Consider the following 26,329-nt stretch of genomic DNA (forward strand, 5'->3'; position numbering starts at 1 on the left):
GATTGATGGGGCTCTCTGCGATCGCGCGCTTGTCCCGTACGTGGTGTATTGTTCCCGGGGGACCGATAGGCCGTGGCGGCGCTTCGGCCGTGCTAGGACGGGACATAGGAGGGTCAGATGGGACAAGGGACAGGACATGGGCAGCGTCCGATAGGACAAGGGACAAGTGTGGTAGGACAGGCCTCTATGACAGGACATTGACACTGTAAGATGGGACATAAGGCAGGACTTGAAATTGGAACTGGAATAGACGGGATATGAGACAAGAGATGGCACGCATAAGATTCAAACATTCTACGTGGCTTACGGAACATGCTACGGGCCGGACGGGACGTGACACGGACCGGACGGGTCATGGGACGGTCCGCGGTGGGACGGAACAAGGACCACATCCGGGTACGGCTGGGCTCGGCACTCGTCACTGGCGCCGCTGGCACCGCTCCTAATGGCTGATGACGTAGGGCGGTGATGGGGAGGGGCGGGGGGAGGGGATGGCGACCACGGCAGACAGACTGGCACCGCCCCTCCCCTCCCCCTCTCCCCCCCCCCTCGGTGGCAGCCTCCGACGCTGCCAGTCAGGGCCAGGATTGATTGTCAGGGCTGATCCGCTTACCGCTACTGTGAACGGTGACTGCCAGAGAGCTGTTACTTTGTTATAAAGAAAATATTTCCAATGTATCGGTAGAGCTGTCCTTGTCAATGAGATCGAAGGAGCAATATTTACCATCACATAATATTTATCGAACTGAATCCGGGTTATCCCAAATAAGCAAAGCAAAAAAAAAGATTATATAATATTTATAGCTAAATGTGGTTCACTTGTGCATATGTCGGCTGCAAGGTCATTAGAACTTTGTACGTTTACATGTATCCAGCCAGAAGCGCTGTGCCATACCGGCGTAGATCTTGCAACAATTCAGACCAAATTTGTCACGCTCACGATCACGTCATGGTCACGTGTTCACATCACGGTCACGACACGATCTAGTCACGGTCCATCACGATCTGAGACGGTCGTGCCATTGTCCCGTAACGGTGAAGGCTCAGTGACAGCGGCCGCTCGCCAGTTGAAACTGTTTGTGCTGTGCGCCGGTGGGGGCGACTCAAACCCGGTTAGCTGATTGCCTCCGCGGGGAGTTGGCTCCAGTTGGTCGAACCGAACAGTCCGCAGTCCGCCAGCCCGTCACGGACTCGCTGATTGCGCCCGGCCCGATAAGTTGTCCTCATCTGTAATACGACAGAGACACTCGGCTTGTTAAAAACATATAGTTTGGTCAACAAATTCGCGGCGGCTGTCAGAACTGGTCTCTGGAGCTCGGCGGCCGGGTGGCAGTTTTCTGCCGGGGCGTGGTAACGTGTCGGAAGTCCAAATATAGCGAGACGAACGAGCGACGGGACCAACTCTGAACTGATGATCGGCGCCGGTGTCAATTCAGAGCTCAAATGAAATCAGCTCGGCAGTCGGTGCCGCTCCTGGGAGTGCCTATAGTTGTCCGAAATGGCTGCACCGACGGACGGCCGACGGCAAGATTGACCTTCAGAGGGGGGCCCCGGGAGCGATTTCGGCCCGTCCGGAGCAGCCCAATCTGTTCCTGTCGGCAGCCGTCCGTCTATGGGAGGTCACACCAGACAGCAAAGGTCTCAGTGCTGTCCGGTCAGTCCGGGTCGCCTCAGAGGAACTCCAGCGGCCAGCTCCCCTCCAGCAACAAATCACTACCGTGTTGACACGCCCACCAAGGTCCGACTCGACCATAAGTCAGCGAAATGTCACCAGCCGCGGGCGAAAGCCTTTACGTAGCCGCGGCCTGGCTAAAAGTCTGGTCCGTTAGCAGGCAATAGAGATACCAGGGGTTATATAAATATGGCATGTGTTTTGTAAATATGATGTAGCACGCATTTTCACGTTTCCAGTAAATTGCAAGTTGTTGTCTTCTGCCAAATTGTGAGTTTGTTTGCATCTTCTAACAAAATGTAGCAAATAAACAAGAATATACGCTGGCTGGTCATTGAATGACTTGACATCCCCGCAGTTTGACATATGCACTACTGGTATGGCAGCGGGTAGGGCTTTGAGCTGGATCGCCAGCACTCCGTATAAGGGCGCTAGAACTCCGTGTCTAGGTCGCTGAAAAGGAGCTTTGCTGGAGCTCGGTGACGGAACGGCTTGAACTCAGTGACCAGAGCGCAATGGAGCCTCAGTGACCGACTCTCGCGGTCACTTAGGTGTTTGGTCGGAGACGGTCTCTCTGACGACAGTAACGCTCCCCTGGGGGCCTCTCACGGGCGTCAAATGGCCGTTATCGCCGACACAACACTCGGCGACGACCCTCCACGGTAGGTCGTGACTCGTGACCCTCCAACGGCCGGGCGTTACCGCGCGGACGGGACAGGTGACGCTAGTAAATGTCACCGACGTCATAGAGTGTCACCAACGTCACAGTACGTCACCGGACGTCATCACCGGCATCACCTCACACGAAATCACCGGATGTATTAGGCACGGGGACGCTCGTAAATGGTCGTCTGGGGCTGAGGCTGCCTGCGACCATTTGTCGTTTCGGCTTCAGAAAAATTCACATGCAATATCATACCCGTTGTCATCGACCTTTGCGTCTCTGTCTGCCTGTCGCGCCGGCATGGTTGATGAGATCAAGGGCTAATTCCACTGTCCTACCTGCGAGCTGTTCAAACTAGCGCAATTCTCGGGATGTTTACCACCGTCGAAACACGATCAAACGCAAAGTTTCCGTCCTCCGTTGTCCTTTGATGACGTCTGAAGGCATCAGTCAGCTGCACATTTCCCAGCACAGTTGCCGATACAGGCAAATGCACGCACTGAAGTAGTTTACAGCAGAGATATGACGGCCAATAATACTCTTCATGCAAGTCAAATGATGGTTGTTGAAAATCAAAGGGATGTATCTCAATTTCATTCGCATAGGGATTGGAACCGAGACGCTTTTGAGCCTCACTTGTTAGTTCTTTATGTTAGGAATCTTCAATATGTTTGAAAAACACGGCTTCATAAGGTACGCATCTACCGGAAGCTGAGACAAAACGGTTAAGGTCGATGTCGATCCATAATGAATTCGCTCCTTCTATGTTTAAGCCCAGCATAAGGGCAAACTATTTTTTTCCAAATATATTATCGACCGCTTAAGTATTTTACTATTTTATTACGAATTTTCCGCCATAGAGCTAAAGAAAACATGGAACCGGCAAAGGGTAAAGTTGCTAAATTTTCATATCGACTACAATTACTATCACATAACTTGCAGTGAGCACTAAGTCGCCTATTGCGGCACCCAAGTCAGCTTCTGGCTTTCTGGAGCCGATTCTTGGCGCCGCTGTGACGGTCGGCTGTTAATCACTGTATTCAGATGTGTACGTGACCAGAATGAGAGCGGATCTGGCTAGACTGTGCCGACTCCGACGTCTCAAACCTAGCTTCTTTTGACCGCTGATGTACGGCTTAGCTTGAGCACAGTAGACATGAAGGGAGTAAAAAAGTCAGCGTAGCCAGGCCATTTGCTCGATAAATAGCATCATTCTTTTGAGATGGTGTAAGAAGATATAAAGCATTAAGTGATGGTCAGCCTTACCGCGCTGACACAATTGCTGCAACATCTCACTATTATAGGCATGTTCACATTCAGTGGAGAGCAGGCGTATGACCCACTGTATAGGATAAACCCATGCTCGTATCTAATGCAAGGCAGCCAAACATCAGTTGCCATGGATTCCCGCATGTTCCCCGACCTACACCAGCCGACCCGCTGCCAAAAGCTTCACCCGGCGACAGAGCCATATCTAGCGGCCGATCTAACCGGCATCATCCATCTTCCTGCTGTGGTCTGACAGATATTTGATCAATGGCTGAACGCTGAGGCATGCCGACTACCGAGTCATGGGACCGATCACAGAGCAGCTACTCAGTGGCTGTCTCCTGCCGCGAGACGTGGGCAGGAGTAGACAGGGTGAGGCGATTTTGAATTGAGTGATTTTGATTGGTGGGGCAGGTGATTTTAATTGGCTTACTTTGGGTACTTAGCTTCATGTCACCGGGAATTAAGGAGTAGCCCTTGCTCATGGTGCTGCATGATACTGATTATCAGTTATCGATTAATTTTACTAATCCCTTTGAATAACATAAAACATGGAAGTGTTAACGAATTTGGTAGCCACAATGAAACTCGAGGCCAACTTTAATATTCCAGGCGCCGATGTAAGATCATAAAACCCTGGTATACAGATGTCTAAATGATAAGATTATTATCTTCTTGAAAGACATGACAGAAGCAGTTGCTCCGACATTGCAGTACTACGAGTAGATTTCTCATAAAACCGCTCGCTATTCGTACGATATTGCTTGCTATATTGTCCTTTTCGTCGATATCCGTATGTAAAATAATACCGCCTCTGATTTTTCCGGCTCACCGGCGCCTGTAAATACGTCTAGCCATCCGCACTGATCCCCAGTCGACTCCAGCGGTGCGTCTCGGTTTATTGTGTTCAAAACTCCGTGACAAGATGTTCCTACATTGGCCGTACATCCCCGAGCAAGCGCGTGATTCTGCAGTGTCGAGTAATAACCGCCAGTTTCAGCACACACTCGGCGTCCAATAACAGTCGCCCGTTCGCCAGAATGGCCGCGAGCTGGACGGCGCACAGGCGCGGGGACTGAGGTCGGGGCGGGGAGAAGGCCGGAGCCGTGGCCGGAGCCGGAGCCGGGAGAAGAGCCGGGAGCTGGAGCCGGTCTTTGTGCGCCCGCACTCCGGATCGCCGTCTTTTCGCCGCCGTTCGCGCACATCGTGTTGAGTCAGAGATCGCCTTATGCCCGCTGGACGCCTCAGCACTTCAGCACGATGCTGACCGACCCCGGCAGGAGCTGAAGAGGACAGTGCCGGGGAGGGGGGGGCTGCGAGTAGCTGGGGAACCGCGGTGGGAGGCTGGTTGGTGTTCGGTTGGTATTCTGTCGTAGTGAAACGTTAACCCTCGCCCTGGCAGGGGGGGGGGGTCGATGCGACCCCCCCCCCCTAAGGTTTTTCGAAGATAGCGTAAAAACGGCGGCGCGCAGCGCCGCCAAATTTGGCACAGCCTATGGGGCAACCTTTTTACATATAACCTGAAAATTTCAGGTCCAAGTGACCTTGGGTCAGGTCACCAGGTCAGAAAAACCGGTACAAGGTCATGGTCAAATTTCAATTTTCTTTTTGCACCTGTCCAACTCACAGTTTTGCACTGATTTCCTTCAAACTTTCAGGATGTGCTAAGTTCACCGAGTTGTATAACATATAGTTCGGGTTTTTTGAGGTCACTGACCTGAGGTCAGTTAGAGGTCATTACGTCGTAATGTTAAGCCTATGGGAAAATACTAAATTCGGAAAATACTGGAGATATCCGCTTCGTTCTAACACTTTTGTGCTTTGAAACCACAGTACTTAACAGCAGGTCACTTGGTGCTTCTTTGTTTGGTGTACTTATCCATGGGTCAGGTCAAATGAGGTCAACTGAGGTCAAATGACGTTTTTGCCAATAACTTGGCACATAATGACGCTAGAGCTTAAAAAATGGTATCATTGTGTTCCTGGTGATCAGCCGAATCGAATGATATGCGATATGATGCAATTTGGTTAACTTGAACTTAATTTATTATTTTAAGTTTACTTAAAATTTAAGAAAAACTTTAAGCACACTTAAGCAAGCTAAAAAGTATATCATTCGATGCGCCTTGACGTGCTGAGTTCACTGGTACTTTTCTTTTTGCTCTATCTTTATCAGATCAAAAGTAATAAGCGAAAAACTTTTGACCTGTTTTTAGCGAAATTTTTACATTTATACCCCCAAAACCCTCCTAAATATTGACCTAGAGCAACCAAATTTGCACAGGGGCGAGAACTCCAGGGGGCCCACCTACCTACCAAATTTGGTGTTTCTAGGTGCCATAGGAGCCAATCGCGAGGGGGGGGTCGCATCGACCCCCCCCCCTGCCAGGCCGTGTTATGAAAAATGCCCTGCCAGGGCGAGGGTTAATGGTAGGCTTATCAAGTGAGCCGTACTCACGGCGTTTCATTAATACATTTTTATAATACAAATGTAGCCATGTTTTGGGTTTGCGACGTGCTAAGACATTTTTTTTTTATCTCACCAAAATCATTCATAAATAGCAACGTTACCAAAGAAGCGTTTACTCCTTGCACGGAGTAATAAAATCAAAATAATTGCAATTATTTACGTAACATAAAATATCATCGCCACCCTTATCCAGTTAGGTATCAGCTGACGAGAATATTTCTATAATAAATAGCGTCATTCGTAGGCAGCATCACTGAACGGATGATAAGAGATCGTCATTGGCTGCCCTAATACATCAAGGCTGGCCGTCATACATCTGCAGGGCTCCTCTCAGAGAGCGCCGCCAGAACGACTCCACTTTGAATTTCAAATGTGACGTCGGATCATGAGCCAAGAGTTGGGAGATATCAGGCCTGCGGCTTATTCAGACAAACAAGAGTTATGGCCCAGAGAGGCATGCTTATTCGGCTGGCCGGTGGCCATGTGTCACTGTGTTCCGCTTCCTCGCATAAATAGAAGTCAACTCGATGCTGATTTTATGCGGTAATTTGGAAGGGAGCCTGCTGAATTGACGATACAACATTTACCGTGACGGGCTCAGTTTTCTTCGCGATCGCAGATTGTGCGTTTGTGAAACTGAGAATCATTATCTCATCGAAATAAAACGTTATTTTCCATCTAATGTTACGCACAATCAAAGCGTCTGATTTGATTTGATATTACTAAACCAGTGCGTACCTAATGCGTCATGAAATTTGCAGTGCATCTATTGCGATCAAGTACAAGTGCAATGATTTACTCTTAGTGCATACAACGGAGACACGTCGTTTTTCCTTTTTCCGATCTGTAAGCTTCTGTGTCACACCAAGTCACGGCCGTTACATAAACGCGGTAGATCACTGATCAGAAGCTGGTCGGCCCGGGTCGTCTGATCGGGTGGTGAGTCGTGACATCTCTCACAGCTCCCCCTCCCCCCTCCCACGGCCGACTCTGTTCGACTGGAAACATTTAACGACGTCCTGTCTGGCGGCGGCCCTGAAACGGCCCGGCCCGGCCCGCCCGCGCTCCGCTTCCGCCGCCTTCCGTCGAGGCCGCTCCTCAAAGTGGGAGCGCCCCGGCCGGTTACAGACCCTCGCCGACGAGCTACCGGAGACCGTCCGCCGAGTCGATCGGGGCTATTACCGCACTGAGCGATCAGCTCAGTTGATCGGTCTAATGTCGGCCGGATGCGGTTATTTCCAGTCTAAGGAACGTGTAATTTGTGGGATACGTCGGGCTTGTCGATAAGGTTTCCGACTCCAAGTAGTGGTTGCTGATATATTTTTGGAAAAATATTGCGACCCATGGTAACCCACTCTACGGTCTTCCCGATTCATTTATATGCCCTAATATTAATCCGAAAAGGCGGGAAACTGAAAGAACTTAAACAAAATCCAACTGAAAGTGAAGCACTTCGTCCATTTAAGATATTGTCATGGAAAAATCACAGCTGCATCTCGTATATTGCCCCAATAAGCTAAACGAAAGTCTATATATGTGCATTTATATGTCTTATGCATGCGAGTTCTAAACAAATTATAACAACGTTATCTTCCGTTAACTATAGCGCCGCACAGACTCTGCTCGAACGTTACATTGGCTGATGATCGGCCGGCCGTCCCTCTCACGTTATGTCCATTCCTCCATTCCTTACGCGATGTGAGAGGGACGGTCGACGAGCTGAAAAAGAAAGAAAAAAAAATCGAACCCGACGGACGCTCCTCTCGGCGCGCGGGAGCGTACCTCCGCCGCGCGCGCCGAGCGCCCACGCACTGGGGAAGCGTCTCCCGTCCCCTCCCGTCCCGTCCGAGAGGGCCGCGCCGCCGGCGGGGCCGCCCCGGGCGGCGGCGCGGCTATTCGGAGGACCGTCTCGCCGCTGTCCGGCGCTAGCCCGTTAACGAACATATAATTTTGTATAGCAATTATAATTTCGTAGTGCATTATACCTTCGATCAGTGTGACATGGAAGGCGGAAGCCACAAGATGGCGGCCAGTGTTTCGTCCCTCGTGACGTCGCCGCCTGATTGTTGTCACATTAATCTGACCGTACCCTCTCTGTTCGACAGGTGAACGGCATCTGGGGCCTGCCGGCGTTCGTCTGTGACCTCTACATCGCCACGGACGTCACCAGCAGCACATCATCCATATTCAACTTGGTGGCGATCAGCATAGATAGGTGAGCGCTGCGAGCAAGCTCAGCCGTGTGTGAAACTATATACAGATAAATAAGTGATTGGCACGGGGAGCTTACGTGTCGGAATGCAGGGAGGGTAGCCGTTCATGAAAAGGTAACCGGTGGTCAAAGTATACAGGCACGTCGGTCGATTAGTCGATCAATTTGTGTGGGTGGTCGGCGATCGTCGTGAGCATGCAATTGAACATGATTATGTCAGAATGGACAGGTGAATAGCGAATGGTCGTCGGTGATTGGTGTACCTACTTCAGCTGATAACTGATGATTACTAAGGATTGCTAAATGCCGTAAAAACTTCTATAGAGCTTTCTCATGGGTATCTTACCTGCTATGAACATGAATAGTTCTGTTTTATTTACTGCAAAAACGCAAGCTCAAGACATTGCAACATGAAAGGACTTGAGGTCCTCGTACTGCATCTTCTGTATTCTATTTCATAAATGCGTGAATGGAATACAAAAAGAATAATATTTATACTGAGAACGGTTCTTTGAGACGACTGCCCTAACGCGTCTCAGACAGATTCTATCTACTAAGACACTACTTGCATGCAGATAAAATCAAATTGATATGCCTTTGTGAGCTCGGCCACATCTTTGACTCTCAGATGGACCGCTATATCAAAGTGATTTTCTGAAATCATACCAGAAACATGTCGATAATAATGCCTGACAGGGATCCGGGTTTGCTAAAAATTTCCTGGTGATCAACTCTGGCCTTCGCCACGATAGGGATTTTGTGGGCCGACCTTCATTTCATTTTAATCACTTTTTTGGTTCTATATGAACAGACCGTGTTTGATCTGTGCCGGCGGTGCTCAGATGTGCCGTGGAGCGGCGCCGCCCAGCGGGCCGAGCTCGGACGGGACACGCTCCCCGGCCCCGTCCGCCGGAGCGTGCTCCGTGTGACGGCACTCCGGGACACTCGAGAGAGCGCCGCGGCCGGCCGAGCACCTAATTGGCCCGGGCTGGGGGCCCTCCACGCAGCAGACGCCCACAAAGACTGTCAGCGAGAGAGACGGCACCGCGGCGGCGGGAGCGGGGGCGGCGCGGGGACCGCTCGTGTCATCAGAGAGAGCCGTCTGACCCTCTCAGAGGAGCATCCTGCCGTTGTCGCAGAGCGCTGTTCTGTCGTCCTCATATGAGCAGTAGGTAACCTGTCGTCCACACACAGCGGTGATCCGTCATCCTGTCTTCTTCACCTCATGTTTCATCCTCAGCCGTGCTGCCTTGTCCGTAAGCCCGCAGGACCAAAGGTCGCCAATAGGTCTTTGACGTGACGACAGATAGGTGTATCGTTGTATGTAGTTCCGATGACCGTCTGTTGTAGTTACCGGTGACCGCCCTTTCTCCGGTCAGCGGTCACGGTCTCTCCCCGGTCAGCGGTCACGGTCTCTCTCCGGTCAGCGGTCACGGTCTATCTCCCGTCAGCGTGGCGGCCGACCTCGCCCGGTGCTGACCCGCGATCGCCGCGCTCTCATTAGCTTGATTAGAGCAGTTGTATTGATCAGCACTGGGCGACGCGATGCCAGGGCCACGGTCGGCCGGCGGCGCGGGATCGCTAGAGATGAACGGTCAAACAATCGGATTGGAGCCAGGGCGGGAAAAGGTCATGGGAAGGAAACTCTCCTCGGGCAAATTTGAAGACGTAAATGTATTTTAAGGGGATGGTAGCATGCCGGAATTGGCTATCAGCGTGGACGGTCAAGGATGCATAGAACGTAGACAACAACCGGTGAACCGTCAAACGCAATGGAAATGAATTCAGCGGGAGGTGAGGGACTGAGCATAACGTCACCTCATTCCGACCCGGCGCGGTGCTGATTTGCACACGGCAGCGGAGTGCCGGTCCAGGCCGGACCGGCACAGAGGCACAGGACGACCTGTGCCTCTGTAACACGCGCCGCTGCTGCAGCTGAGTGACAGCTACACGGAACACACACTCACGGGGAGGGTGGCCTGAGGGATCGGGACAGCGCGACAGTCTGACTCGTCCATAACAGCAGCCCTGAGACATGTCACGTCGTCAAGCGCGGCGGCTGGCCGGGACAGGGGGGACCTGTGGCGGCATCCTTCCGGGATGTAAGGCAGTGTGTGACCCGCTGCCATGGTGGCTTTCCCTCCTGCCGTCTGTGGCAGGGGTGTTGGACCATCTCACACTCCTTCCGTTGGTTGGTTGGGGAGTTGGTTGTCCCTTCCTCACTCAATCCGTCCCTCCGTCGGACGGGGCTGTCCCTCTCTCGCTCCCTCCCTCCGCTTCAGGGCCCAATCTTACCAATGCCGACGCTGTGAATAGGATTTGGCAGCACTGGCTGGAGTTAACGGCACTGATATCAAAGATGTCCTGTTTATTTACCTCCAGGTAATCTTGTCCAATGATTTTGATAGCGTGAATGATTGTTAATGTCGCCAGAACGAATGAATAAGTGAATGTGGAATTGTTCTGAATGTTACCAAATGCCGTGAATGCGCATTCACGGCATTTGGTAAGATTGGGCCCAGGTGTCAGTTGTCCCTCCGTCCGTCGGTTGTGGTGTCGGTCATCCCTTTCTGTCTCCCTGCCTCCCTCCATCCCTCCCTCCCTCCGTCCGTCCGTCCGTCCGTCCGTCCGTCGGTCGTGTTGTCGCTGTCGTCCTTCAGTCCGTCGGTTGGGGTGTCGGCTGTCCCTCTGTCCTTCACTGGGTTGTTGGGACCGTCCCTCCCTCCCTCCCTCCCTCCCTCCCTCCCTCCCTCCCTCCGTCGGTCGTGGTGTCGCAGTCGTCCCTCCCTCCGTCGGGTGTCGGGGTGTCGCGGTCGGTCGTCCCTCCGTCCGTCGGTCGCCGCCCGGCCGGCCAATCGTCCCGCTATTGATCACCGTGACCGCGGCTGCGGGCCGGGCCGGCCGGGTCATTCTGTATCCGGCGCCGAACCTCTGCCGGTCGGAGCCCGCCCGGGGTCACCGAGCGCCGACCGACCCCGTCTCTCAGAGTGATGACGCTTATCAAGTGATAAACGTATCGACGGACAGCTGAGGGAATCCGAAAAAAGGCTGTCGGGCTTGACACTTTGCAGTGATACGGTGAAGTTTATGGTGCGGTAAATCTTATATCAAATCTGATATCAAGAAGATGCTAGAAAAGAAGAGCAGTATGGTCAATTGTCATTCACTTATCGTACTGATTGTGGACACTTGCCGGAAGTAGTGTCAGCCGTGCGAAGAAAATTATCAATGTCCGGTGCAAGCCCGAAATGGGCTTCATTATCATGCATGAACTCCATTACGGGCCGCGTGAAGAATGTTAACGTTGTGTGAACACTTGTAGCCAAAAACGCATCATCGTTATAAACGAGCTCCATTATACACAGCGCGGGGAATGGCCGTCTTATGGCTTTCGAATTGAGGCAGGTCTGCCTTTACGGCCGTTTTACGAGTGTGCCGGTGCCAAGTGCCATCGTTCGAATACTAGTCAATCGCCCAACCACCACTGAGCCTGACGATTCCCTCGACGTCTCTTCACAGGTACATAGCCGTCACTCAGCCCATCAAATACGCCAAGCACAAGAACAATAATCGCGTCATATTCACAATAATTCTGGTGTGGGTAACATCAGCAGCCATCGGAGCTCCTCTGGTTCTCGGTGAGTTTATGAGCGACGGTACCTCGGGCGGCGGGTGCAGCCTTCACTGGAAAATCAGGGCCACTCACTCTCAGGAGAGTGGTCACAGAAGCGTGTCTCCAGGGCTCTGCTAAAGCTCTGACTGATCACTTTCAGACACTGGCACGTGCATGAGGTCCCCGGGAGATTGGTTCGACATTCGCTGCACGGAGATGATGAAATGCGAGTAACCATTGAGCAACTAGTGTCATTCGGTTGCCGAGCGATATTAAGTGGTTTCCGGAGCTCTGAACTTGTGCTGCGTGGGCGGCCGGTAGTGAACCGACTAGTTGTCAAAGTAGTGGGTTTGAATGAGGTCTGAGTGTTTGAAATGTCGCTTTTCATGTGCTTTCACTGACAGGCAATGGGACAACCAAGAGCTGTAAACCGCTTTACCTGATACGATAAGGTTGTGACCGCAGTTAAAGGCCTTCACCTTATAAGACCAGAATATGAACAGGAAGAGGGAGCAGGGGCAGAGAGTGAGTGAGTGAGCGAGAGAGAGAGAGAGAGAGAGGGAGAGAGAGGGAGAGAGAGGGAGAGAGAGAGAGTAAGAGAGAAAAGGAATGAAAGTCAACGATATCTCCACTGACATCGGTGTGTTTGTATTTCTTTCAGGCCTGAATGTTCCGGCCGATGGCATTCCAAGAGAGGAGCAGCAGTGCATTTTCTACAACTCAGATTTCATTATTTATTCGTCTTTGTCATCATTCTACATCCCCTGTGTCATTATGGTCTGCCTGTACTACAGGATATTTCAGGTAAGAATGCCCGGTCGTCCCGGTACCCGGTGCAATACCCAGCTTTCTTTATTACCTATCATGTTGGAGGGATTATATGAAGTTGATTAGTAGGTAGGTATATATGCATTTATATATTCGTTGTAAACATACCGTGGATCGTCAAAATACGGTTGCATTTTCCAATGTTAGTCATGGGTACTGGGTATGCTTGCTCTATGTTCACTGTTCCTTTCCCGATCTAGGTCCCAGCAGACAACACTGCTAACTCCCTGAGGCACCGCAGTCTGTTCATTTTCGGCCGTCTGGCTCACCTTTCTAGCCGCGAGAGTCGCTGCTGAATTTCAATCCTTTTGAGGAAACCCATTCAGCTAAATGATTTGCCAGAGTTTCCGCTGGGGAGGAGTGAAGCAATGCCAAAGATAGGCGAGCGAAGAGACTTTCTGAAATCTAGGCCTGATAATTATGTTTATGGAAATCTTTTTTGTGAGAACTCTTCAAGCAGTCATAACGATAATCATAAATATGTAGGCGTGATCGCTGCACTCAATGTGTGAAGATGAATGAAAGATCTGCTATTTTCATTCTATGGCCATCTCAGAAGCGTAGTGTTAACTGTCGTAACGAGGTAATTAATCGTTGTTTCAGGATCACTACAACTTTCCAGCCACTTTGAGATCTTATCGCACACTTTTATGGCGCTTGTTTTGCCGGCGCCGCTCCAAAGCTCGACAACAGATATGCTCGAAGAGATATGCCTTTCTCTCCGCCTTAGCGTCGAGCCTGGCTTCTGTTGCTCGTCCGTCCTCAGTTTGGATGGAAGCTGACGGTCAGATAGTCTTTCTCTTGTTGACTGTCAGGCTGCCTCTAGTTGACTTACTGTTTCCTGCGCTGCGCGTGTCTCCACCAAATAGACGCCATTGGTCAACAGTCTCGTCCAATCACCAAAGCAAACCGAACAGAAAGACACATTTTCTCAGCGCTATAGAGCGCCAATAATGGAGGGCTGGTGTTTCAGATGGCTCCACAAAATAAATGTTTCCTTCAAAAAGCTTTCCCAGTTCCCAGTTTGTTGCGAATGCCACCAACCTTTTATCAGCTATGAGGCCGATGGGTTAAAAATGACGAACGAACACAAACCGAACACTTCGCGTGCAACAAACTGATCGCCACCGACTCAGAGTTTGACACTCAGCACTCAGCCTGTGGAGAGTGTTGACATTTGGCTGGGTATCGACGGCGAGTGTCGGGCTGCCATTTCTCCATCGGCTCGTCCGATGAGCCCTGTCATTAGGTCGTCGCGCGGCGCGCGGGACGCATTAGTGCGCGTCCAATGACTCTCATTCAGGCCCCGCTGGTGGCTGTTGACAGCGCACCATGGTCGGAGTCACGGCAGGCAGGTCGCCGGTGGTGCCGCCCCGTCTGACCGGCGGCTGACCTATGGATAGGGAGGGCGCAGAGCCGGTGTCAGCGCATCAGACACGCGTACAGATAGGGAGAGAGAGGAGGGAGGGAGGAGAGAGAGAGAAAGAGAGAGAGAGTGAGAGAGAGAGAGAGAAAGAGAGAGGGAGGGAGGGAGAGAGAAAGAGAGAACATGATAAAAGGGAAAGAAATGAAAATAGAAAAATCATTTAGATATGCGGGCGAACGGACTTCGTTAATTTGTTGCCTGGGAAAAGTTGTATTTCTTGTAAACTGACAGCCCTTGCTGCTAAAATGGCCAATACGTTCAACGTCTCCCGTAGTTTTCATGCAACCAGTACCGAGCTCAAATTAGCGCTCCGAACGACGATGGAGTAGTTCTCGAAACAGAGCCGTTTGACTCCATTATTGGCTAGATTACCCTCCTTGGGCCATTTAATGGTGAGCGGCACGCCTATCATACACTATGAGGCGCCTGGCATCGGCGCGTCAGAAACTTACGACAGTCTAATTCAATGACTAAAATAATTCAGACATTAGTAACACAAATGTGTAGGTGCTTAGGGCAAAATTACTGAAACTGTCATGAAGATCTTCTTTTGATGTCTATGTGCATCTTTTGCTGTGATTAAAAGTTGTATCGCAATTTTCTTCGCGCATGAACACCATTGTCATGTCACGGCAGAGGTAGAACCAATTTCCCGTGCATGTGTTTGGCTCATGAGGCAGCATGTTGCCGTCAGTTCTGCTGGGGTGTCTCGGGGGAAATTTGCCTCTCCCCGCACTGTGGGAACACCCAACACTCCACGAGCGCCCATCACTGCCTGAAGGTCACGCTGACGACCTTGACAATCACCGCTACTCAGCAAAACCACCGGGATGGACAGCTGTCCAATCTCCCTGATAACTATCCCACACAGTGCTGTCATTTCCAGTCGATCGAGCCTTTGAAGGCGAGCTATGTCTCAGTGTGTGATTTCATGCCCGCAGGCGATTCGTCTTCGTGCGCGGCAGGCGGCCGCCGCAAAGAAGCCCAAGATGGACACTCGGCCATCGACTGTGATAGAAAACCTGGCGCAGACAAAGCAGCAGGAGACGACGCTGTCGGTGATGCGGCCCGTGCCCGACAAGGCCACGAACACGGGCAGCAACAGTCAGGTGAGGGGCGGGGACGGACCGACTCATGAGGCGGGGATACGGAACGACGGACCAGCGTAAAGGAAAGACATATGATTTTTGCTTGTATTGAAATGCTTAAAATGTTTTGCATCAGGAGTAACGAGTGGAGTTTATTTGAAAAAAAAACCAAAATTTAAAACATCTTTTAAAGTAACCAACAATTACATACCTATTGCGCAAGGGCGCTTAATGTGATCGATCGTTTATCTGATTGCGTTACCTACCCTAGCATGGTCCAGTGTCTTTGATACACTTACAAAGTAAGTCCTTAGCTCAAGCATGGACTACAGTAGTTCAAATGTATAACCGTCATTTTCAACCGTCCATTTTCAAATGAGTTCGTTACCTCAGTGGCTTAGCCTTTCTTAAAACTGTCACACGGTTTAAATCCACAGAAACCATTTAAAACCGTTCTTCTTATGTGTGCGCAATAATTCTTTTCTTTAATTAAATTTGAAAGTCCTACGCAAAAGTAAAGGCAGCAATGTGAAATACTGTGATTCCTTCCTGTCCCCAGCCAAGAACAGGGAAAAGAGCAAGATAATAAATTTTTACGATCACTAACGGCAGCGTTTCAATTAGGTGGTCAAAAATACGAGCCGATTCGACTATTGCCTGGGGACGCGTACGTTCCTCGGAAATAAGCCAGTCACCAGTTGTGGAGGTTGTGCAGATCGACGAGCCGTACCAGCCGTACGGTGGGGTAGATACCAGCCGTGAGCTCGACGATCCAAGACGCGATGGCCTCCAGCTCGGCGGCTGTCACAGACCAATGTGGTCAGCAACACGCCGCAGGGAAGCGCCAACTTTCCCTGATTGGGAAAGGCACCGGGCCATCAGCCGGCGAGCGCGCGGCGGCCCTAATCGCCCGAGGCGGCACTCTTAATAAGTTTGAGCGAAGTGTTGACTAGAACTTCCGCCAGCACGACAGCGCGATTCGTTGGCAATTAAGTCTGACCAAGCTGAAGTTGAGTATATCGTCAGTGAAAATAGATGTTCAGTATTTCGATTGCTTTCTCTTTCAACGACACGCTTACCTACATCAGCGAAACGTTCACTCATAAAACAATGAATATAAAACTCCATTAAATAGGCAATCTTAAATGCGTTTCACTTTGGAATGATTTAAAACCACGTTTTCCTATGTCTCCCATCCTTAGGCAACAGCAGGGCTGCTAAAACCAGACGCGTTGTTCAATACACTTCGCTGTTGGCCAGAACGGGGACTCGGCTGAAATGCCTGGAAGGTAGACTGTGCCGGTGCGCTCAGCGGTCCTGCGGCACAGCCTAACATTGCAGGTATAATGGCATCCACCGCAGCGCCGCCGTATCGTGAACACTGGGCAGTGGGATGAAGGCTTTTGGGGGGAACAACCGGCAGCATTTGTAGCGTAATCTGATGAAATAATGATAATTTATCAATTCTATCGATACTATCGTAGTGCCGACAGCCGTATTTACCATACAATACAGAGGACAACGAGTAGCAGTGCGACCTTACGCTCCTGATTCCTGAAGGTCGCTCCCTCCCCGGCGGCTGAGCGGCCTCGGCCTGGCGGCTGGCGGCGGCGCCCTGTTTACTTCCCCAGCTCGCCGGTTCATCACCGCGCCGCACTCCCCCGTGAGCGGCTCTATTTACACGTGAGATGATGCATATATCTGGCGGGCGGGCCGGCCGGCTGATTGACGGCGCTCGGCCAACAGTCGGCGGCGGTCAGCCGGGCGCGGCGCTCCGCCGGATCAGCAGATATATGGGCCGCCGGCCGGCGCGCTCACCGGCTCCGGCCCGGCCTGTTTACTATCCCACTAAGGAGACGACAGAATAAAGCCCATAAAAAGCTTATGAGCTTACGTGCGCGGCATCTCTGGCCAGCTGAGATATTGTGGAAGGGCCGCCTCGGCCAGCCGGCCGCCGACTCCCCCGCGCGCGTGAGCGGAGTGTAGGAGATTCGAGTGCGCACAAGTTGCAGCGGAAAGCTTTTTATGGTGTTGTTGGTGGCTGCGGGCAATCCAGATGGAAATCGTGTACCCGCAATAAGCAATTTGCCAGTGTGTTATGCTACTTTTATGATGCTCTCCGACCACCTATGAGTTGAGGCAGCTTTATTCTCAACCTATTCATTTGAACATTTGCCGTAGGTTCGTCATAAACTGCGAGCATTATAGGCCATAATGAGTGGCCGAAACTCATATTTTGAAATATGTTGGCCATACAGATGCTAAATATGCCATAAGCCATGGGATATTCTTAGTTAATTTATTGCTAAATATAATTCAAAGTTATTCATAATTAGCGGGAATCCCTAGTAGCCGAGTGGCTGCGCCTCCATCTGACCTGACCTTGACCTAGACATCATTAGGCTACCACGGACGCCTTCATCCTATCAGCACCGCAGTCTGCTGTACGAGTAACGGTGCTAGGTCGCAGGGCCACTCTCAATGAGAGCAGTGGTGTCTTACGGGCCGCAATGGGGCGGCAGAGACTGGGCCAGGCCCATAATGCAGAGTGGCAGCCCCTCGACGCGCGCGGTGACAGACTATCGGGCGGGGCAGTGACAGAGAAAAGCCGCCGCCGCCACCACAGGCGAGCGGATGGCGCGGCTTCTTACGCCGAGAGCGGTCGGTGTCAGCGGCGCCTCCGGCAATGGGTAGAGACGGGACAGAGCGGAGGGGTGGGCAGAGGGCGGAGAGGAGGCGACAGAGGGCGGAGAGGAGGCGACAGAGGGCGGAGAGGAGGCGACAGGAGCCGCCGGCCGGCACCGCGCAGTGGCTGGACGGTGTCGGAAACGGTCCGCCCGCGGCGCTGAGTGACAGATGGGGTAGGCCGAAGGCCGGAATACCCGCCCAGTGACTCCGAGCTCACTGGAGCGGGACCGCGGGACAGGAAACGGCATCAGATCAGAGCCGATGTGCCGCCACTCGGGCGAACCACGCGGTACCCACCACATGCGACCGCAAGCGGCCGAATGGCTCGTGGTCCTGCCTCGTTTTTGCTAAAATTTATGACTGTGTCGATAAAAGCGTCTGGAGCTCTAAAATGTAGAAGAGAGAGAGAGAGAGAGAGAGAGAGAGAGAGAGAGAGAGAGAGAGAGAGAGAGAGAGAGAGAGAGAGAGAGAGAGAGAGAGAGAGAGAGAGAGAGAGAGAGAGGAGACACAGAAAATACGGAGAAACAGACACAAGACGAAAAAATGAGTGAATGTAAAAAATATCGTGGCAGCCGACCCAAGGTTTTGTGTTCCGTTGAATGACGTTACTGGGACAAGATAATGATATAATTCAGTGCGTTGTCGTGGCGATTGCCAGTAACTTGGCATGCTTTGGCACAAACACAATAAAAAGTTTGACCAAGACAATCACATGTTCCTCATGTCCTCACGGCCCGTCCTCGCGCCACAGGAGGAGGACGACGATGACGATGACGAGGGTCAGGAGGACGGCCCCGACATCTCGTCGCCGAACGACGTCGAGGACTGTCACATCATCACCAACAAGTCGTGCGCTGAGCTGCCGCTCGTCACGCTGCCCATGGCCAGGTGAGCGCGCAAGACATTAATGTGGGGTAATCGTCGGCCCATGGCCTTTGCCCAGTCGAGAGTGCAGGATCTATTAGTGTAGGGTACCTAATCATCAACCAAAACTCACGCCTAAAATACTGGTAGACGTTCGACTGTTTGAAAACACGATCCGGATATATATATATATATATATATATATATATATATATATATATATATATATATATATATATATATATATATATATATATATATATATATATATATATATATATATATATATATATATATATATATATATATATATATATATATATATATATATTTATATTTACCGGCCTTTTTATATGCATTAGAACGGATGTGAATCATTTTTAATTATTTCAAACTTCGTGCGAAGTAGAACAATAAAAAGGAAATAGACTTACCAGCTTGTCGTGGCCATTAATCTCTCACAATTTTCCATTCTCATTTTCTCTAATATGGGAAGTTTTCCAAGATGAGCTGTTTAAGCAGCACGCTCCCCATGGGAGCCGTTCATCTTCGGGAGAAGAGCCGCCGCCAAGCTCTAATCATCCTTCCTCAGCGCCGGCCATCTTGGTGTGACGTTAACTATTCCATTCATCATCATCTCGCAACTTGTCTGCCGCCTCTCTCTCTCTCCCTCTCTCTCTCTCTCTCTCTCTCTCTCTCTCTCTCTCTCTCTCTCTCTCTCTCTCTCTCTCTCTCTCTCTCTCTCTCTCTCTCTCGGCGGTCTTAATATGGTCATTAGATAGAAGATGAGCTAGGCTGTAGCCAAATTTAGCACAATGTGATATAACGACGAAATTGCCAGAACACAGCGCTCGCCCAGTCATTCCCTGGATTGGCTCATCCCCGGCCGATTTTTCAGCCGATATTTCCTAGCACACTTTGTCAAACGTGACTGCGATAACCACTCGACTGCGGAAGTCTCTGCGGCAGCTTCTTGCCGCCGCTCAGGAAGTCATCACGATCAACTCCATCTCGCTGTTTACCGACCCCATCATTCCAACTGCCGCGACTCGCGAAACGCATCTCGTCCTCGGAGCACCGGAAGGTCGCCAGCGGGAGGTTCTCCCGGCGCTGACTTATTATGCTCGCAACCGCATAGGACGTGCGTGAAATTACCACTCTGCCTGTGCGCCAGTGTCGGGCGGGCGGGCCAGGGGTGACGCGGGAGAGGCTGACACAGCCGAGTCTGGCAATTGTGCTGGATGGTCCCAGAGATGATTTGTGGTTGCTGAGCAAGATTGTTTGGTGGACAGGCCATCCGTCGTCTGGGGAAGTCTGGTGCACAAACTTAGATGGCATGGGGCGAGGCTATGTTGTTTATTTTTGTTTTAGAAAACTCTGCCCTAAACTTGCCGACCGACCTGCCGATTCTGTCCACCATAATCCCCATCGCTCGGGCCTAAAGTAGTCGGCTTGTGATCGGTCCTATCAGTATGCCCGCAAAATGTTGCGGGAAAGGTATTTTGCTAATTGCCGGGTAGAGTTGTTTTGACTAATGCTTTCTACGCACCAAACAAGGTTATTGTGTTTCACGATTGTGCAGCCTACCTGTGCTGTGAAAAAAAAATAATTAGTCCGAGTCTACACATGATTACCCTTGAATGCTCATAGATAGTCACTACGTCAGCATTCATAATATCTTGAGTGTTCCTCATAAGGAAATCAGTCTCGTTAGTTGTTAACGAACAAAGATCATCGACCTTCGCACTTTTTATCACCCATCTCCCGGAACTGGCAGACACATCTGAGTTCCCCACTCAGCGCGCCTCCCCGAATACCAGCAAAGGAAACGAGCCGTCAGGGGGTGGGGCCGGACCTGGTTCCGTCCAGTCCCGGCTCGTGCTCCGTCCATACTTCCATTGTTGCCCCCGGACGGTGTCAGCGTCTTGTCCATTGTTCGCGATGCTGACGATATGGTCAGGCGGCGGGGATTCCGACTATACGATTTACTGTCGGAGTCGGTCGCCGACTCAGTATCGCTGCAGGCGCCGTGCCTACACGTCGGATCATTAGGAGACTAGCGCGGCCATTCACCAACAATAGACGTGGACGGGATACGTGATTGGCCTGGCAACAATAGATGTAATGCGGATCGTGGGTACCTAACTATACTGTGGCTCGTCTTGGAAAAAAGATGTAGCTATTTGTGTTTAGCCCCGAAGAAAGGCTACATCGATCGCTAAACACGTTGTGCTCACGATTCTGACTCGCGTCATGACCAGCCCTGATATGACACAATCGACACCCAACCCTCCTCTATCCCAGCGTGACCCGCCCGTTCCGTTTCAGCCCGGCCGGCCCGTCGGTGATGGTCGTCGAGGCGAACGGCCACCACGACTCGGGATACGTGGACGACAGTAATGTGAACGCGGGGCCGGCCGGCGCGGCCGGAGCGGGCGCCGGGCCGCGCGACTCCCTGCTGCCGACCCGACCCGCCGCCGCCGCAAAGGTACGAGCTCAGGGTTGCAATGCCGTCAATGTCGTAATATTACACACAGAAAATGATGACTTCGTCGCATGCAAATAAACCTCCAAATAACCACCGACACCTTCATTAGTATTATTTTATCAGTTTCGAAGAAGCCATCCCGATCGGGCAAGACTCGAGACCTCGCTGGCTGGGCCTGGCCAGGTATGGTCGGGTCTGGCCAGGTCTGGTCGGTTCTGACCGGGCCTACAGGGTAGAGCCGCATCTGTTTGCCGGCGGTCGGCGGTGGTGCTGTGACGGGTGGCTTCATCCTTCATCTTTTACCCGGCGCTGGACGAACGAACGCTAGGTGTAAACACTTGCCGGCAGGCGAAACTCGCCCCTACCGACGCTGCGGGCCGCCCCCCAGGGGCGCGGCACGTTTCCGGGCACCCGAGGCGATCAGAGATGCAGAGAGCATCCGAGACCACGCGCTGGACAAGCCCAAACCTCACCGATTCCCCGAACACTTGACCGGAGGGCCTGGGGCGGGATGGAGGGGGCCACTCGCACAGGGTTGAACGTTAAAGCGTCCCGGAGTTGGCGGTTACTCCAGAGCAGAACTCCAGTGGGACATTCGTCCAGTGCAACTAAGTTGCCAGCGTCTTGAAAAACACGGAAGTTTGGCATCCGAGTTCAAAGTCAAAGTTAGTTGATGGGAAACGCACTGACGCCCTGAGCTGCCTTCAGATCAGCCGTGAAGTTGCTCTAATCGATTTTTTAGGTGGTGCCCAGACTGGCCTGTGGAATATGGTGTCATGATAGCTCGCGTTAGGCATGCCATTGACCCATTCCGATGTTACTGTGGTTATTTCCAACCAAGGAACAGTCACCGATTACTTTCCTTAATTGCTGCTTTCGGTAGCTTTCAAAACTTGGTATTCCGAATTGTAGAATTTATTGTTAAATCCCGTTAGCGATATCATTTTACGGTATCGCGTGGTAATCGAAGTGATCTAATTCTATAATGACCACCGCTAATTTTTGACAATTGCCGTTTACTGTTTGTTTTTTAATGTCACGGACTAGCTGGCTGTACCCACTCACTGCTTTTCGCCCACGCTAACCGGTAGCCACCGCTCTATACCCACACCTCACTGCCTGCGCGGCCCTCTACCCGCCACCCACCACCCGTGCACCGCCAGCTGCCACGGCGTATCCACTTACCTGTAATTGACCAAATCAATAATGTACCGGCTAGCGTTACCCAGTACTTTCGGTGTCGGGCGTCGCATGTTCGGATCTGTAATGTTAATGAGCCCTCTCGCTGGTCAGTGTGGGTACGTGACTCCGCCGCGGTGGCTGTGTTAGGCTGTATGTATGGGAGATAATAGGGCGGCTGACCAGCTTGGAGTTAATTGGGGCCTGTTCAATGCTGAGTGTTGGTGTGGTATGATATAATTGTGCATGTGTTACAATGACCTTTGACCCTAGGCCGCTCCGTCACCCATCACGTGATAGCGCACGCGGCCCATTATAGACCACGCCAGGTATCTGGAGAATTGATGTCCCGATTATGACGTAGAAAACGTCTTTACCCGACCATGACTCGCCCCCCACCCGTCCGTGTTTGCCCTTTCTTACCATGGCTGCTTTTTGTCCCAGTCTTAGGATATTCCATTGTTCCAGCTCCCTCTCAGTCCCATTGCCAATCCCAGCCTACTCCCTATCCCTTTCCCACTCCCCCTCTCCGCCGTGAGCAACTCATTGGCAGCCATCGGCCGGTCCCATTCCCAGCTGCCGTCCCACTTCCTATCTTTGTCCCGTTCCCCAAGCCCGTCCCTGCCTGGTCCCTGTCCCAGCTCCTAACCTTCTCCCTGTCCCTGTGGGGATAGGGGGCCGGCGCCGTGGCCTCGCTCATTGGCAGTCGGCGTGCGACCGACGTCCATCGAGCACCGCTCGGTCTGTCGAATAGAAATGGTCCCGCTCAGACGTACGGCGCGCACTTTTTCAGGCTCAAATCTCCGGCGACAACAAATTGGCCTGTAAAAAGGCGGCTGCTCGCGGCGGCACCGTCAAAGATAAGAAGTCCAAGAGGCCGACGACGAGCCGCTTTACCATTTACAAAGTCAACAAGGCCAGTCGGAAGAAGAGGGAGAAAAACTCGGCTAAACGCGAACGGAAGGCCACCAAGACACTGGCCATCGTGCTCGGTAAGTTGGGTCGTAACTTAAGTTGAACTTGGGTATAGATTTGTAAGAACGATCAACGAACCAACAAGACAGTGAAAACGCGTAAGAATTCTGATCTGGATCAGATAGTTTCTGTAGTAGTTTTCGGCCAGACAATCGCTGGTATGCGCAAAATAAAAATATTAATTTAAGCATATGCTTTGACGGGACTGTTACCGTTTACCCGGTTAGGGGAGATCCCCCGGAGCGGAGAGTCCCAAGCCATTCTGGTCCACACTACCCAAAAGGGGTTCAGAGACGCATCTCGCTATAGGTGCACGATTGGTTTTTAGGGTCCATGGTCCACCATAAGTCGGACTCTAATTCATGTGAGTCAAATCTCCAGTGCAATGTCTAGCTAATGGACTCATTTACTTGCCAGCGAGGGTCATGCAATGAAGATTTGCTGAGGGCATTTCACGTTCTCAAATCAAACATTACGGCATGACTGCGGAATTAATAGACACGCGTTTATATACCTACTGCTGCATGCAATATCCAGGCATTCGTACCTAACTCTAGCAGCGCTTCAATGTGTGACTTTGATATTACAACGCTGGGTAAAGGAATTTGATATATTCCACGCTGGAATTTCAAGCTGGTTGGTAGCGATTAGCTCTGGCTAGATAAGTGCTCTACCATACTAGCAACAAAGCTTTCAGTTTGTGCAAGATTCTCTCTGAAATGAGCTTGGGCTCGGTGGTGGAAGGACATCGGTGGTTCCAGATTCTTAGGCATTAAATGGTCGAGCGAGCGAAAGACCGCTAGGAATTGTGCGTGATGTTTAATCCATCAGCAAACGATAGGCCGTAAAGGAAGCATGCAGTGAGAGCAAGGGCCTTCGCTGTGCGTGACCTCCCTTCCCATGTACGATTTAGATGACACGCATATACGCATCTGTTCGTCTATCAATCCACGTTCATACCTGAACGGTCGGGAACGGTCGTGAATCTGAAGTACGTCCACTCCCACAGGCGTGTTCCTGGCGTGCTGGGTGCCGTTCTTCACGTGTAACGTCGTGGACGCCATCTGCATGAAGAAAGGCTCCGACTGCAGCCCGGGCCTGATGGCGTTCTTCTTCACCACCTGGATCGGCTACATGAACAGCTTCGCCAACCCCGTAATCTACACCATATTCAACCTCGAGTTCCGCAAGGCGTTCAAGCGGCTGCTCAGCTGCGCCAGGTGATGGCCCGGGCCGAGGGCCGGTGGGGACTAGGGTGAATGTGTGACCGATCGGGTCGACTCTGCGACCCGGGAGGCACTCGGACTCGACGCGCCGCACGGCGCGTGACACGGACACGCTGCGGCGAGGTGTATGTGTGTGAGCGATTCGAGAGATGGATGAGTGAACCAGTGCGCCCATCAGGGTGGCAAACTGACTGTTATCGGCTGTACATACATAGTACGTGTGTGTTACAAATTCCAGCGACTGCGGCGCGGGGTAAGCGTGTTGGTTGTTGTCGCCCAGAGTGGACTATTTTGTCAGAAGTGCAGCGGAGCGCGCAGGCGGCATTAGTAGCCGCGAATCACCTGTCAGAGTTGTCTGTACATATGTACGTCAGATACGCTGTACCTTCGTCAGAGACTGTACAAAGAGGGCGGTCGTCGCCGACAAATCAAATCAAACGGCGCCGGGCCGCTGGAGGTCGGGTCGGTCTCGGGGGCCGCCCCCGCTGTCGTGCAGGCGGCCCTCGGGCAGGCGGCGGCGGCGGCGGCGGCGGCGGCGGCCGTCCCGCGCGCAGCTCGGCGTCCTGAGTCCCGCCGGACTCCGCGCGGCCCGCCCCGCCCCGCCGCCGGCCGTCGGCGCCGCGCCCGCCGCCTGTCTATTCAACAATAAACTTGGAACAGCTATGTGACTCTGATGTTTTCGCTGAATATTCCCTCCCAGCTCCCGCAATCGGCGAAACTATACGGCCTTTCTTATGTCTATCGGGAGGTGAAAGTAAAGAGAAAGAACGTTAGAGATAACAGCCACACAGTAAGGATCACATCCGATGCACCGACGAATCAAATCGAGCTTGTCAGCGGAGAACGACACGACTCGTTATTGCCTCTGACATACACGTACATGAAGTTAGGTACTTTTTGTCAGTCCGACGAGCCGTTACGGGTCTCATTGTCCCAAAAATACGTAATAAACAGACAACACACGACGCACAGGCACAACCATTGTAGAGCTGTTGTGAGCTGTCAGCTGACGTGAAGAACAGTGCCTTGCTAACTTCCGTCGAGAAACCTTCTCGAGGTAATCGACTTCAGTTTCTCGCTGAGCAAGAAAGAAGGCTTTCCAGGGACGCACGTAATGCTTACATTCAAACGATGCCATTCGCGACGTAGCCATTTCGGTACTGCCGGAGGCCGAGGGTGGCTTACAGTTACAATAGACGGCTCGGGGATCGGTGATTGATAGCTAATGCTTTAGCATCAGAGATCCATAAGCACCAGTATAACGCCTTTTGGGGCGACTAACGGAGCGAGCGAGAGGGTGGGCCTTGCAGTGCGAAATTGCGAGGGGGTACCTCCAACCGACTTGTGCACGGCACCCTACTAACCGGTCTCTAGCGATGTGCCAAATTTGAGCACAATCGGCCCAGCCGTTCTCGAGATCTGGAAGCGGCACCCTGCACGTGCGCACGTGCAAAATGGGTCCCGACTGACTTGTGCACGGCACCCTACTAACTGGTCCCTAACTGTGTACCAAATTTGAGCGCAATCGGTCCAGCCGTTCTCGAGATCTGGAAACGATCCCTGCACGTGCGCACGTGCAGCAGCACCCCAACTCTGGCACATGGATATGCAGTGCCTAGTGGGTGCCTACCTACATGCCAACTTTCAGCGCAATCGGCCAAGTAGTT

At 51.9% G+C, this 26,329-nt stretch overlaps 1 protein-coding gene across 1 annotated transcript in view; it reads left to right on the forward strand.

Annotated features, from left to right (window-relative positions):
• LOC122376784 (dopamine D2-like receptor) overlaps window positions 1–25,314 on the forward strand; it is a gene marked incomplete at its 5' end in the record, with an annotated part of 40,313 nt that extends 14,999 nt beyond the window's left edge. Inside the window, 8 exons of the mRNA XM_043356730.1 lie at window positions 8,181–8,290; window positions 11,807–11,925; window positions 12,562–12,704; window positions 15,096–15,263; window positions 18,682–18,818; window positions 21,123–21,282; window positions 23,255–23,453; window positions 24,446–25,314. Coding sequence (XP_043212665.1) covers window positions 8,181–8,290; window positions 11,807–11,925; window positions 12,562–12,704; window positions 15,096–15,263; window positions 18,682–18,818; window positions 21,123–21,282; window positions 23,255–23,453; window positions 24,446–24,660 — 1,251 coding nt within the window. The remainder of the gene's footprint in view (window positions 1–8,180; window positions 8,291–11,806; window positions 11,926–12,561; window positions 12,705–15,095; window positions 15,264–18,681; window positions 18,819–21,122; window positions 21,283–23,254; window positions 23,454–24,445) is intronic.
• Window positions 25,315–26,329: the final 1,015 nt, after the last annotated feature.

Source organism: Amphibalanus amphitrite, unplaced genomic scaffold (genome assembly GCF_019059575.1).
Source record: "Amphibalanus amphitrite isolate SeventyFive unplaced genomic scaffold, NRLGWU_Aamphi_draft 002304F_arrow, whole genome shotgun sequence".
NCBI classification, from domain to species: Eukaryota; Metazoa; Arthropoda; class Thecostraca; order Balanomorpha; family Balanidae; genus Amphibalanus; species Amphibalanus amphitrite.